Source organism: Sphaerodactylus townsendi, linkage group LG05 (genome assembly GCF_021028975.2).
Source record: "Sphaerodactylus townsendi isolate TG3544 linkage group LG05, MPM_Stown_v2.3, whole genome shotgun sequence".
In the NCBI taxonomy this organism is placed as follows: domain Eukaryota; kingdom Metazoa; phylum Chordata; class Lepidosauria; order Squamata; family Sphaerodactylidae; genus Sphaerodactylus; species Sphaerodactylus townsendi.
The window spans coordinates 9,640,381-9,654,174 of record NC_059429.1 but is presented as its reverse complement, the minus strand read 5'-3'; the positions used below and the strand labels follow the sequence as shown (position 1 = coordinate 9,654,174).

Genomic DNA, 13,794 nt, shown 5'->3' with positions numbered 1-13,794 from the left:
GTTAAGAGTGGCAGACTAATCTGGAGAACAGGGCTTGATTCCCCACTCTTCCACAGGAGTGGTGGGCTGTCATCTGGGGAATGGGATTTGTTTCCCCACTCTTCCACATGAAGCCTGATAGTGACTTTGGGCCAATCACTGTTTTCTCAGACCTCTCTCACCCCCACCTGCCTCACAAGGGCTCATTCCGCACATGCAGAATAATGCACTTTCAAACTGCCTTCAGTGCGCTTTGAAGCTGTGCGGAATAGCAAATCCACTTGCAAAGAGTTGTGAAAGTGGTTTGAAAATGCATTATTTTGCGTGTGCAGAAGGGGCAGGTGTCTCTTGAGAGGAGAGGAAGGGAAAAGGAATCTGTAAGTCCCTCTGAATCTCCTTACAGGAGAGAAAGGTAGGGTATAAATCCAAAGTCTCCTTCTTCCCCAGCAAGAGCGATCCACCATGGTCCTACAGAAACAAATTTCACAAGCCCTTGGAAGAAAAAGATTGAGACAAGCTTAAGTCTGGAGCGCTGGTTTGGCTAACATTGACTTTGAAACAAACTTTGTGCAGAGTCTCAGACATTAAGGCTCACTTTGATGTAGAATTTATCAACACACACCATTGCGGAAAAGAACCGGGTGGTTTGTGCCTCAAGGGGACTTTTTCACTTGGAGATTTCAGTCCTATTGAAGGCTTGTTTACCTGGAGTTACCACCCCACCTCATCCAGGGACTGATTTGGAGGCAGTGGCGTACCTAGGCAAACTGGAGCCCTGGGCAAAACCTGAGTTTGATGGCCCCCCCCATGGGCAGCCACCCTCCCCCACCGTGACCAAACAAAAAATTTTTACCACCAGGTCATTTCAAAGTCACCATCACATTATAGAACATGCCCCAACTCACAAATCTGAACACAGCAGAAATATTTTTGAAAGCATTTCCAAAATGCTTTCAAAATAGTAATAATAACCTTTATTAGGCATTGAGAAAATAAAAGAAATAAAGAAAACAAGCACTGGCAGAAAGGGGGTGGATTTAAAAGGAAAATCTGGGGAAATGCCTGCTGTCAGGGGATGCCTGCTGTCAGGGGTGAAATTATTAAGATAGCAGCACCAAAATTTCCAAGTATCTTCATGAGACCCTACTCATGATACCACCCAGGTTTGGTGAAGTTTGGTTCAGGGGGTCCAAAGTTATCGACCCTCAAAGGTGTAGCCCCCATCTTCTATTAGCTCCCATTGGAAACAATGGGGGATGAGGCACTCCCTTTGGGAGTCCATAACTTTGGACTCCCTGAACCAAACCTCACCAAACCTGGGTGATATCATCTGGATAGTCTCCCGAAAAATCCCTGAAGTTTTGGTGCTGCTAGCCTAAAAACTGCGCCATCTGCAGGCCAAAAATCCCACAGACGAACCTGCAGTTTTTGCACCCCCCACCAGGCGGCGCCCAGGGCAACTGCCCACTTTGCCCAATGGGAGGAACGCCTCTGTTTGGAGGATGTGATGATACGCCTCACTTAACTTCGTTTTATCTATAAGTGACTTACAGAGTCAGTCAGTCACAAGCCTTTATTGGCATAAAATAAACATACAAAATCAGCATACAAAATTTGCCCATTATTGCTCACAATTATAGACACTGGTACTAAAATACTAAATACTAAAATATATACATGGTCCTTCTGTAACTATAGGACATTCCTTCAGCTAAGTTAACTCACTTAAACGTCATCGGATACTGACAGAAGCTAGCAAAATTACTGCTGGCTATATGTGGTCATAATACATAGACATTGGTTGGTATTCATCTAGACTTACGTCTATTATTGTTAGCAGAAATTTTGCTACATTCTCACACACTGTGGGATCCATGTTGTTCAAAAGCATAGGTATCTTAAGAGCATCAGTTAGATTGTTATACAGAAATGGACTTACAGAGTCAACATTCTTGCTCAGAGAAGTGAGACTGTGTGTATTAAAAGTGGTTTCAGTGTAGCTAGTTGAAACAACAGTCTATTGCAGTGGTGACACATTTATGACATGCATGTCAAACATGACAGATCATGATGTTTGGGGCGACATGCCCAACAGCAACTATTCTCCCTGTCTGAGTTTGAGTCATTTTTGTAATTGTTTGATGTTTGTTTATATAATACCTAGCACCACACATGATTGGACTGTGTTTTATAAAAAATAAATGTGTATGTAAAGAATTGTCGAAGGCTTTCACGGCCAGGATCACTGGGGGGTTGTGTGGTTTCCGGGCTGTATGGCTGTGTTTTAGTAGCACTTTCTCCTTGTGTTTCACCTGCATCTGTGGCTGGCATTTTCAGAGGATCCTCTGAAGATGCCAGCCACAGACGCAGGCGAAATGTCAGGAGAAAATGCTACTAGAACACAGCCATACAGCCCAGAAACCACACAACACCCCTATGTAAAGAATTGTTTCTCTTTAATTGAGTGGTGTGTGTGGGTGAGAGAGAGAGACATATCAGTAGAGTCAAGTTAGGCATTTGTCAAATTTTTGACATGCTGAGCCCAAAAGGCACCCCTGCTCGGTTACACCTAGATTACCCTCCTATGGAGGAGTCCGGCCGCTCCCTAGGGGCGGGTTTTAAGAAGAAGAAGAAGAGTTTGGATTTATATCCCTCTTTTCTCTCCTGTAGGAGACTCAAAGGGGCTTACAATCTCCTTGCCCTTCCCCCCTCACAACAAACACCCTGTGAGGTAGGTGGGGCTGAGAGAGCTCAGAAGAACTGTGACTAGCCCAAGGTCACCCAGCTGGTGTGCGTGGGAGTGCACAGGCTAATCTGAATTCCCCAGATAAGCCTCCACAGCTCAGGCAGCAGAGCGGGGAATCAAACCCGGTTCCTCCAGATCAGAATGCACCTGCTCTTAGCCACTACGCCACTGCTGTTTTACCGGGCGCCTTCTACTATGGTATTACCGCTGTTTTTAATGAAATCCAGTTTATTTTAACAATGGAGCCTCTGTGGGTTGCTGTTGTTTTAATTGTATACTTTGCTCCTGAACTTGATTTGTATTAGTTTTGTTGTATACCGCCCAGGGATAGGGCGGTATAAAAATCTAAATAATAAATAAAAGTAAATAAATAAAAAGCAGCCCCATATAGATTAACCGCAAAGCACATAGTGAAATAAATGTGAGTCTTCCAAGATGCCACTGGATTTCTTTGACATGCCTCCTTAGGGTCGCTATAAATGCTGGAGACTTCCAGGAGGGTTGCACTTCTATGGCATGATATAAGCAACATGTTTCAGCATATATACATATATGTAGCCTCTGTGTAGTGATGTTTTAGGGCAGCCATTCTCAACCAGGGTTCCGTGGTACCCTGGGGTGCCGTGAGCATGTCCCAGGGGTAACGCGGCAACACTACCGCCCCACCCCCCTCGTTTTTGTGGTGTCTCCCACCGGTGCCAGCAAGGACACGGAGCTGGCCCATGGGGCAGGGCCTGCCACAAGCTCAGCAGCCACCACCACCACCAGTGCTTCCCTTCACCCTGGGAGGGGAAGGTGGGGGGTGTGGCAAGCAGGGGCAATGGGAGGGGAAGGTGGAGGGTGGCGGCAGGGGTACCGTGAGATACGAAGAGTGAGGTCAAGGGTACCCTGACCTCGAAAAGGTTGGGAAACACTGTTTTAGGGTTTCCCCTACTATTGTGCGAAGGTGCATGTCGTCTTCCTCACTTTCAGGCAAAATTAACAGGCATAAAGGCAAGGCCGGGCAAGTATAGCAAAACCTTAAAATACCACTTTAAACCTGTTTTAACTCAAAATTTGAATAAAATTTAATGGGATGCTAATTACTGTTAACGAAAAGTGTCAAGCACCCAGGTACCTGTCAGACATCCCAAAGTTTAGCACTCTGACTTCAAGGAAAAAAACTGTGAAGTGAAACAATGGTGGGTAATAAAATTAACTTTGTTTCCTTACAATATTTTTTTTTTCAGTTAAAGGGCTAGAATAGTCAGGAATTACATTTTTGGCAGGATTTCATTCAAAAAGTCCTTGCCGGCTGTAGAGGCAGCCTGTTGTCTCACTGCACGAGTAGCTGTTCTGGCTATGCTTCCCACCGATTGGCTTCCACTGGCCATTTGTCTACACATCCCCACTGGGTGTGTGTAAGGGTCTGTTACACCAGTCAATGATTGAGACTCATGAAGGTATCAAGAGCTTTTATTGAACCGTGTCAGGACCCAGGAACGAGTAGTCAGAGCTGGGAACTCTGGCTCCTGTATACAAGTAGCTTGGAGCCCTCTCACAAGCACTGCGCTCCCTGCTAGGCAGGAAGTAATACTGGGGATCTAAGATGGATTCCAGCCTCTACAGGAAGTGACATCATTTAGTCCTGCCTCCCTGAGTATAGGTTGGAAATCACCCAATCCAAGATGCCCGAGATCGCCTCCAGGAGAACACTTTCTCATTGGCATTCCCCCCTCCCACCTTTCCCAAAACAATTTGCAACAGACCAGGAAGAGCAAGAGAGAGCATTGTTATGGAATCAGAGCCTGTGAAAAACTCCCCCTTGGTCCAAGGAAATGGGAGATAAGGGGCGAATCCCCACTGAGAAATTAAAGGCGGATACATCCAGGTTTCAAAAGAAACAGCAACTTTTCATTGTGGTTTCTCCCACCCCACTGCATATCACAGTTGCTGCCAGGTCAGGGGTGTGTCTCTTTTCTGATGCGGGACATAGTTAGTTGCAAGTTGTGCTGGGTCTCAGGGAACGAGCAAGGGGGAACTGCGCCCGGGGGACTTGTGTGCCGTGCCCCTGCCACGCCCCCAGAATGCCCCCACCATGCCGCGCGCCCAGGGCAAGACACCCACCCTTCCCCCTGGGTGCTACGCCACTGCTGGGTGCACAAAGCCAAGCCCCATGCAAAGGGAGCATCCCCGAGGTGGTACAGAGGCCTTGTGATGAAGAAAGCTGGGCAGCAGTCAGCCGGTGAGGACTGTCCCGAGAAAGCCATGCTTGCCAGCATTCTTGCAGCAGGTGACTGGCTGCTTGGTTCACGTTCAGGATAATGCATACCCTCAAAGCATGCTTCAGATATCTATAGAGGCATGATCACCGGCACTGCGGATAAATCGCTTCCCTGTGCTTGTGCGCATTGAGAGGGCTTCCAATATATCCATGGTCACCAAGACCAGGATCATTAATACTCCCTCAAAGCATAAATACAGGATATCTAGAGGGCATGGTCTGCAAGACCAGGATAAATGTCGTTTCCCTATTGTAATGCGATTGAAGAGGCTAATCATATCCATGGTCGGTAACAAGATGCAAGGCTATTCTTGAGTTCTGGACAGTCTGTGCTTAGTTTGCATGCCTGACTTCCCTGTGCTGACATTCTGCCACTCTGAGTGAATTATTGGGGGGGGGGGGGGGCGCTCAAACCTAGCTGTCCCCCTTTTCTCTCCCCCTTGCCCTGTCTTTTGGTTGCACTGTGCCCTCTGCTCTCTCCCCCATGTAGTCAAGCTGCTGGCTGTGCCTCTCGTCAAACTCCTCTTCAAGGACACGCACATGAATCTGGCACTCACTGAAGTATTAAAATGAACAGTGATTCACACAATCTAAAGAGGTGAAGAAAGAATCTGTGGCACTCTGGAGTTCTAGAAAAACCTCTCGTAGGCTTCCTGCGCATGTGCGACACCGGCTAGTCGCAAGTCGAGATACCTCCGGCAAAAGAAAAAGAAAACACCAGCAAAAGAACGAAAATATAGATGGATCAAAGAAAAACTTCTACAATCTAATTAAAAAAAAACTCCGGGCAGCGATGCAAAGTCTTAGTGGAGTCGGTGAGTGAAGTATAACTCATTAAAAACTATATAAACAAGCTGGAAGATTATGACGCAGAAAGGGTTGCTACTTACAAAGCAACAATGGGCTGTTTCCTTAATGCAATCGAAGCAGGCATTTACAGCTTTTGAAAAAGTAATCATGGAGAGCTTGAAAGGGGTCTGGGAAGTTTTGGAAAAGATGGGCCCCTTCCGCACATGCAAAATAATGCGTTTTCAAACCACTTTCACAACTGTTTGCAAGTGGATTTTGCCATTCCGCACAGCTTCAAAGAGCACTGAAAGCAGTTTGAAAGTGCATTATTCTGCATGTGCGGAATGAGCCTTAGAGAATAAATTTGCACAGACCCCTGGAAAAGCTACAGATATGGTAGAGAAAAAAAAGCTGGGTTCCCTTCGAAATCTCCCAAACAAAACCCAAGCTGACAGAAAGGTTGGTCAGAAGAAAATACAAATATAAAGGGGAGAAGAAGGAATCAACGCAATCGGAAGAAACAACAATGAAATTAATTGCCCAAATGCCTGATCTGGTGAAAACATTTCTACAAAAGAAAGGAAATCAGCATCTGATTAAAGTGATCCCCAAAAAATTGCATCGTCATGGCAGTTGGAGCTGTAACATAAGGATGGAAAGAAGGCAGAAGAATCTAGATCCAGAGTGTAAAGACTTCTTCATTAGTATAAAAGCTGGTCTATGCCTGTCATAACTTTTTCACTCTATTACTAATATCTTTTTACTGTATTTTTAATAAAGACTAATAAACTAACATAGTTTGTAAAGTTTATTAACAAATTAAAAGGCAAAATAACATCTGTTCCGGTTCAGACTAAACAAAAGTATCGGCCGGAAGCCCAGAAAACTAAATAATGAATAACAACATGGACTGTAGATAAATAACTAGAACAGAGGAAAAATAAAAGATAGATTGGACCTGTATTAGGTAATTATACAACTGGAGAAAGGTGTATTAAAATGCCGAGGGAGATCGGGGTGTGCAGAAGCCCACAATAAAACTCCATCATGGTGGGGGAAGTGTACCTCCATAAGAACAGTTGGAAGAAGGGGGGGGGGGGAAAGGGGGAAATTGGGGGGAAGAATTTAAAAACATACAAACAGCAGGGTTCTGAGAAAATACGAAAAGGCTGCCAGGACTTGCTCTCCTTTAGCTCTAGGTATCACCTACACTGGTAACAAGGGGGCTCAATACCTGCACCAGATAACCGTGCCCAGGCTCCGTAGAGCAATGATGTTGGCCCGTTGCAATGCCCTTCCATCAGCCGTATCAACAGGGAGATTCACTAAAACCCCTTACCACCAAAGGCTATGCATATGCAACGGGAACTGTGTAGACTCTATAGATCATATCTTACTTTATTGTCCACTTTACACAGGACCCAGAGTCAAATACCTGTCACCTCTGCTACTCAAAAAAGAGTATGCATCTGACTTGCAAAAGATTACCTTTCTGTTGGACAGCTCCAGTAGTGATGCAAACGATGCAGTCACCAAATTTTTGGATTTGTACATAAAACAGCGCTTTAGGAGCAAATCCTGAACATCAGCCTTCCCTACCTGTACATTTATTTTAGCTTCCCTCTACTTGGTTAAGTGGATCTGTGTATGTTGTTATGCCAATAAAGGTTCCTTGTTTGTGTTTGTGAGAAAATAAAAGTACAGCAATCTAAGGGCTTGCAGAAAGGTAAAAATAGCTTCAATTAATATAAATGGTTTCAACTCAGACTCCAAGAGATATAAACTTGCCAGATTTATTAAACAAACATGTTTGGATTTTCTATGCCTTCAGGAGACCCACAAAAAGAAGACAGGTGTGAAAGATTTAATAAAAGTGCCAGGGTGGAAAATTATTGGTGAATCTAGATGTAATGCAAAAAGGAATGGTGGTGAAGATTAATATTGGGATAAATAATGATTTAATGTTCGTGGGTGTAATGGAGGATAGAAGGGTAGATAAAAATATCGCTAGATGTATAAAATAATGATTAAAGCAGCACATGCAACAATAGGTTTAGGCTGGAAAGAAAAGAAAAAATGGACAATCCAGAAATGGTTGGAATATATTTGGGAACAAGTGACACTGGACATTTTCGATATAATAACAAAAAAAATAAATTGTGGCAAGGTAAACAGAGCGAAATTTTGAAGATATGGACAATATATGTGGACTGGATGAAAGAAGCTGGAGTCAATGAGGAAATATGGGAGAAGAGATTACAAAGAATGAACTTACTGCTGTTTGATAAAATCATGAAGAAAATACAGGGGGGAGGGGAAAAAGGGGAAAATGTATTGTTTGAAAATGAATGAAGAAGAGTATTAATCTAAAATGGAATATTCAAATGATACAATTAAAAAAATTACAAAACAAAAATAGAAAAACCTCTCTTATGTCTGCCTCTCTGAAAATGTGAGGGCCAGCACAAACTCTGAAATGGTGACGGTACATTAACATCACTGAGGAAAGTCCCCAGGACTCCTGAGAAATCTGAAGAAAAAAACATGAATTAGAGGACTCCAAAGCATGGCACTGATTTGAGTTTTCAGTTTCATCTCAGACTGCAAGGAAAATAGAGAATTGCATAGTAGCTAGAACAGTCTTACCATTTCCCTGCTCATGGCCAGTAAAATTCGACCTTTGACCCCAATGGCTCAACCTTTAGAAAACTGAAGAGCAGGAGAGAAGAAACACTCTCCATAGTGATGCTCTAGGAATTTCTCCATTTCTCTATGGTCCATACCATAAAGATTTAAGAATAATGCCTAGCCAGTCAACCAAAAGTGATGTTGCATCCTCTCAAAGTTTACTGACCCCAGGCACTGACATCAGAACCTCCCAGCGTTTGCCAAGGCAGTGCTGGCAATCCTAAACTAGGAACATGCATCTGAAAATGGGTTGCGCCACAGAAGAATGACTTTTAACCATCAAGAGCATTTTTTCCCCCAGTGACAGGGCAAATATACCATTTATGTGTTTTGAAATGCAACACTACATTCCCAGGAGAAGTAGTCAAATCAACCACAATATCCTTCAGCCAGCTCAACATTTCACTATAAAATCTACTCAATAAGAAACAGTCAAGAGGACTTCGGTGGTTTGGGCGGAAGAGGAGAGGGTCGCAGCGCAGCTGGGGGGTCTCCCGGGTCCCACGGCGGGAGAAACGGCTGGCAGTTGAGGGGAGGCTCTGGGACAGATTCGCTGCCTCTCCTCAGCCTGAGGCGACGGTCGACGCAGGCTGGGCCAGAGGAGCCGATGGAGAAGACAATGCAAACAAGGGAGGATCTATTAAATTTGAGGGCTCAGCTGGAGAAAAGAAAAATGAATCTCTATAAAGAGAAAGAACAGATAGAAGAAGAATGATTGGAAATGGAGCAACAACAAAAGAAACATCAATTAGGGAGCACCCAATTTCAAATAACAAAAGTTGAAAGGGAAGTAGAGGAAACAAGACGGTGGTTGGATAAAATGGTGCTCGCTCAAAAAGCGGATGCCGAGGTGGTCCTGCCACCACTGTTAGCCAGCAATGTAACTTCTGCCGCAGGAAAAAGCAAAGCACGCAAGGATGTTAATTCCAAATTGCTTCCTGAAAAGGCAAAGGGACAAAGACTGAAAAAGAAAAAGTGAAATAACGATTTCTACATCAAACATATCCAGCACGGCAAGAAGAAAAACGAGGCGTTTTGTATAAAAACAAATTAATGAAGCTTTTCACCACGTGCCTGAGACAGAAAAGTGGAGTGAGGCCCTCAAAAAATAATAACAGTTGTCTTGTAAAATGTGATCACATGTAACAGTTGTATGTAACATATGTAACAGAACCTCAACAGCTGCAGCCTTTGAAATGGTAATTGGTGGCAGATTGATTTTTTCAAAAATTCTATATTCTATTTTAAAAAAAGAGAACTTCAGTGGTTTGACACTGTTTACAAAGTATTGTCGAAGGCTTTCACGGCCGGAATCACTGGGGTGCTGTGCGGTTTCCGGGCTGCCTGGCCGTGTTCTAGCAGCATTCTCTCCTGACGTTTCGTTTGAATCTGCGGCTGGCATCTTCAGAGGATCTGAAACGTCAGGAGAGAATGCTGCTAGGACACGGCCATACAGCCTGGAAACCACACAGCACCCCACTGTTTACAAAGTCGCTCTACTGCTTAAGCCCACGGGAAATGTCCATCTCTCCTTCCCTTTTATATCCAACCTGTCCCACTCCAGAAAACAGGAGAGGAAGAACTCCTCTATCTCCGTCCCAGATAAAAGCAGTTCTTGGTCAAGCTAGCATTTTGTCCCAGCTGACATTTCAGCCAACAGGTTTTACTTTGGCAACAAAAATGGCTGACGCTTTCTTGAGAAACTCCTCTTTCTTCATGGTCAGGCTGGCCTTCCGCTCGGCCAATGCTTTGTCCATGGCCAAAGCTAAGCAGTCTGGCCCAAGCTTGGACCCGGCCTCCAAGTAACGGACAGGGCTGGAGACATCGCTGGGGTGCAGAGCTTCCTCCAGAGTGCTGAGAACAGCCAGACAGATCCGTTGGTCAGCCACACCGGAGCCGCCGTCCAGGGCCTCGTACAGAGTGATGGCCTTGGCCAAAAACTCCAGGAGAACCAGAGAAGAGAGCACCCCATAGCGGAAGATGTCGAACGGCACCATCTCGTGGTCTCGGCATGTTATCTTCTGAAGCAACGGCACGACGATGTCCTCGCTGGCTCCCCGGTCTCGGAAGAACATCGTCAGCAGCTCGCTGTACAGTTTCCCGTTGACCCCGGGCTTCTTCCGCCTCCCGCCGGCACTCAAGAAATCGAAGGCCATGCTGACGTTATTGTTGAAGGCGGTTCTGCTGGAACAGAGAGGAGGAAAAGTGACACATGTGAAACAACCACGTGCATGCGTTTGTGAAAAATGCCTTCGGACGCTTGATCCGAAGTCAATACTATATTTAGGGGTGGGTAACCTATGGGGCTCCAGATGTTCATGGACTACAATGCCGATTAGCCCCTGCCAGCATGAACATCTGGAGCACCATAGGACGGCCACCCCTGTATGTACTGGCAGAGGCATATCTAGGAAAAATGGAGCCCAGAGACAAAAATCTAAATTTTCTGCCCCCCCCCCCCCCAACAGGTGCCCACGTCTACCACCCAGAGTCCAGGTCTACCGCCTGGAGCCCAGGTCTGGTGTCCAGGTCTACTGCCTGGAATGTGAGCTGGCGTCCAGGTCTACTGCTTGGAGCTGCCAGCGGTGCCCAGGTCTACTGCCCAGAGCTGGTGCCGGCGGCCAGGTCTATGTGCGCCCAGGGACATGGGTTACCCCATGTCCGCATAGGTCATATGCCCCTGGACAGAGGCTGCCCAGGATCTCTGGCAGAGATCTTTCACATCCCCTTCTACCTGATCCTTTTCAACTGGAGAGGTCAGGGATGGAATCTGGGACCTTCTGTACAACAAACTGAGGTACTCGGAGCAGCAGTGGCGTAGGAGGTTAAGAGCTCATGTATCTAATCTGGAGGAACCGGGTTTGATTCCCAGCTCTGCCGCCTGAGCTGTGGAGGCTTATCTGGGGAATTCAGATTAGCCTGGGCATTCCCACACACGCCAGCTGGGTGACCTTGGGCTAGTCACAGCTTCTCGGAGCTCTCTCAGCCCCACCTACCTCACAGGGTGTTTGTTGTGAGGGGGGGAAGGGCAAGGAGATTGTCAGCCCCTTTGAGTCTCCTGCAGGAGAGAAAGGGGGGATATAAATCCAAACTCTTCTTCTTCTACTCTCTCAGAGCCACAGCCCCCCTCCCCCGGGGGCTTGAAAAAAGAGAATGGGAGGAGTCCAGTTTCCAGCACAAGTTGATCAGCATCAAAAATTACAATACTACATGCCTTTGCTTGAGAGTAAACAACATTGGGATTAGCAGGATTTGCAACAAAGGCACACCAAGTTATGCTACGAAACCGATGCTCACTTGCTTGAAAGAAAGAAGCGTTGAATTTATATCGCCCCTTTCTCTCCTGCAAGGAGACTCAAAGGGGCTGACAATCTCCTTGCCCTTCCACCCCTCACAACAAACACCCTGGGAGGTAGGGGGGGCTGAGAGAGCTCCGAAGAACTGTGACTAGCCCAAGGTCACCCAGCTGCCATGTGCTGGAGTGCACAATCTAATCTGAAGTCCCCAGATAAGCCTCCACAGGAGGCAGAGCGGGGAATCAAACGTGGTTCCTCCAGATTAGAGCACTCCTGCTCTTAACCACTACGCCACTACTGCTCCTTCCTTATTTATTTATATTTAGTTATTATTCTAAGGTTTGGAGTGAACAACAAGAAATCCAATATACATTTGATATATGCATAAGCTACTCCGAGCCCATCAGAAGGGCATCCTCGAAATCTAACAAAACAAACAAATTTAAAACCAGAAACATTTTAAACAGATTAAACCCCATAAAATAAAATAAACTCAGCATCTTAGCACAGAGTGCACAGGTTGTTCGCTTGCTCAGTGAGGAAGATGAGTTGAGATCTAGAGATCTCAGCCATGGTGCTTCCTGGGGAAATAATTCTCTTTCAGCCTAACCCACCTTACAGGTTTGTTGTGGGGAGACAAGAACTATGGGAAGCAGTTGGAGCTTCTTACAGGAAAAGAATGATACAAACGTGGTAACGATGGGCAAAACTTTGTGGTTGTTTCAGAGCACACATTCAGAGAGATCTAGTGTGGTGTAGTGGTTAAGTGGCAGACTAGTATCAGACTAGTCCCATGATGGCACACCTATGTCAAGTGTGTCAAAAGTGACATGCCACAACATTTTGGGTGACACGCCTACGTTCACAAACACCTGAACAACTATTCTACGCAGCAGTGGCGTAGGAGGTTAAGAGCTCGTGTATCTAATCTGGAGGAACCGGGTTTGATTCTCCGCTCTGCCGCCTGAGCTGTGGAGGCTTATCTGGGGAATTCAGATTAGTCTGTACACTCCCACACATGCCAGCTGGGTGACCTTGGGCTAGTCACAGCTTTCTGGAGCTCTCTCAGCCCCACCCACCTCACAGGGTGTTTGTTGTGAGGGGGGAAGGGCAAGGAGATTGTCAGCCCCTTTGAGTCTCCTGCAGGAGGAAAGGGGGGATATAAATCCAAACTCTTCTTCTTCTACTGCATTTAAATGATGGGCTTTAAATTGGTTTTGTGAAGGAAGTATAAGTCACCCTGAGCCTGTCTTTAAGGGTGAGATATAAATATAAATAAATAGGATAAGGTATAAATCCAAATAAAAAAATTAACAGGGTGAGATATACTCCAAATAAATAAATAGGAAAAGAGGTTTCTAGGTCTGGTGAAGGGTTTTCTTCGTATGCTACCCAGCCCCACTGGAGCGTGACAGCAAGGACTACGTTTCCCAGAAGGCCGCGCCGCTCCCGGTGCATCATGGGGTTTGTAGTCCAGGCCTTCCACTGGGGCTACCCTTGTCCTCTGCCTACAGCCCCGCACCTGTGGGAGAGGGGAGCCAGGCGCAGGAGCCAGACGGCCCGCTCGAGTCGCCACTGGAGCTGCCGCTGCGGGTCTCCGCCATCCGCCCTGGCTTCAGCCCCGCTCTGCGTCAGCCTCTCGAAGTAGGCGGCCAGGAAAGCGACGGGCTCCTCCGGCCGCGCCTCCAGGAGTCTCAGCAAGGCTCCCCGGACCATCTCGCTCACGCCGGACTGCAGCAGGAAGGCGGCCTCCGACTCCTGGGCGCCGTTGGTTGAGGCGTTCGCCGGCGATGGGCGCCGCTTCTCGCCGTCCGCCATCTTGGCTGAGGGCGAAGCTGAAGCCACCATCTTGGATTAGGGCACGCCCGTCCTTTTGCGCCGCCATCTTTCTTCCTCACAGCCAATCACGGCGTCCAGTGGCTCTTGGTGCCAACCAGAGGCGGGGAGAAGTAAAGCGTCAAGAAAGAAAAGGGTTTCCGGTCCAGGGCGGAAGCCATCCGGTCGCCATGGTGATTTCCGCGGACAGCGGAAGC

The 13,794-nt window shown here is 46.6% G+C and overlaps 1 protein-coding gene across 2 annotated transcripts; it reads right to left on the bottom strand.

The window, feature by feature from the left end:
- Positions 1-8,083: 8,083 nt before the first annotated feature.
- On the bottom strand, positions 8,084-13,650 carry TPGS1 (tubulin polyglutamylase complex subunit 1). Of its 2 annotated transcripts, none has more exons than XM_048498345.1 (2): positions 13,284-13,650; positions 8,084-10,649 (listed from the first exon to the last, which is right to left on the bottom strand). In XM_048498345.1, exons 1-2 carry the CDS (start codon positions 13,607-13,609, stop codon positions 10,115-10,117), a joined length of 861 nt encoding a protein of 286 aa, XP_048354302.1. In that variant the 5' UTR covers positions 13,610-13,650; the 3' UTR covers positions 8,084-10,114. The 2 variants fall into 2 exon arrangements, with proteins under 2 accessions (XP_048354302.1, XP_048354303.1); XM_048498346.1 differs by having other exon boundaries at positions 8,084-10,646; positions 13,284-13,645.
- Between the last annotated feature and the right edge of the window lie 144 nt (positions 13,651-13,794).

Coding starts and splice junctions, on each gene's coding strand:
- TPGS1 (XM_048498345.1), bottom strand. CDS start 13,609: ATGGTGGCTTCAGCTTCGCCCTCAGCCAAGATGGCGGACGGCGAGAAG. Junction 10,650..13,283: donor CTGGCTCCCCTCTCCCACAG/GTGCGGGGCTGT, acceptor TCTCTGTTCCAG/CAGAACCGCCTTCAACAATA.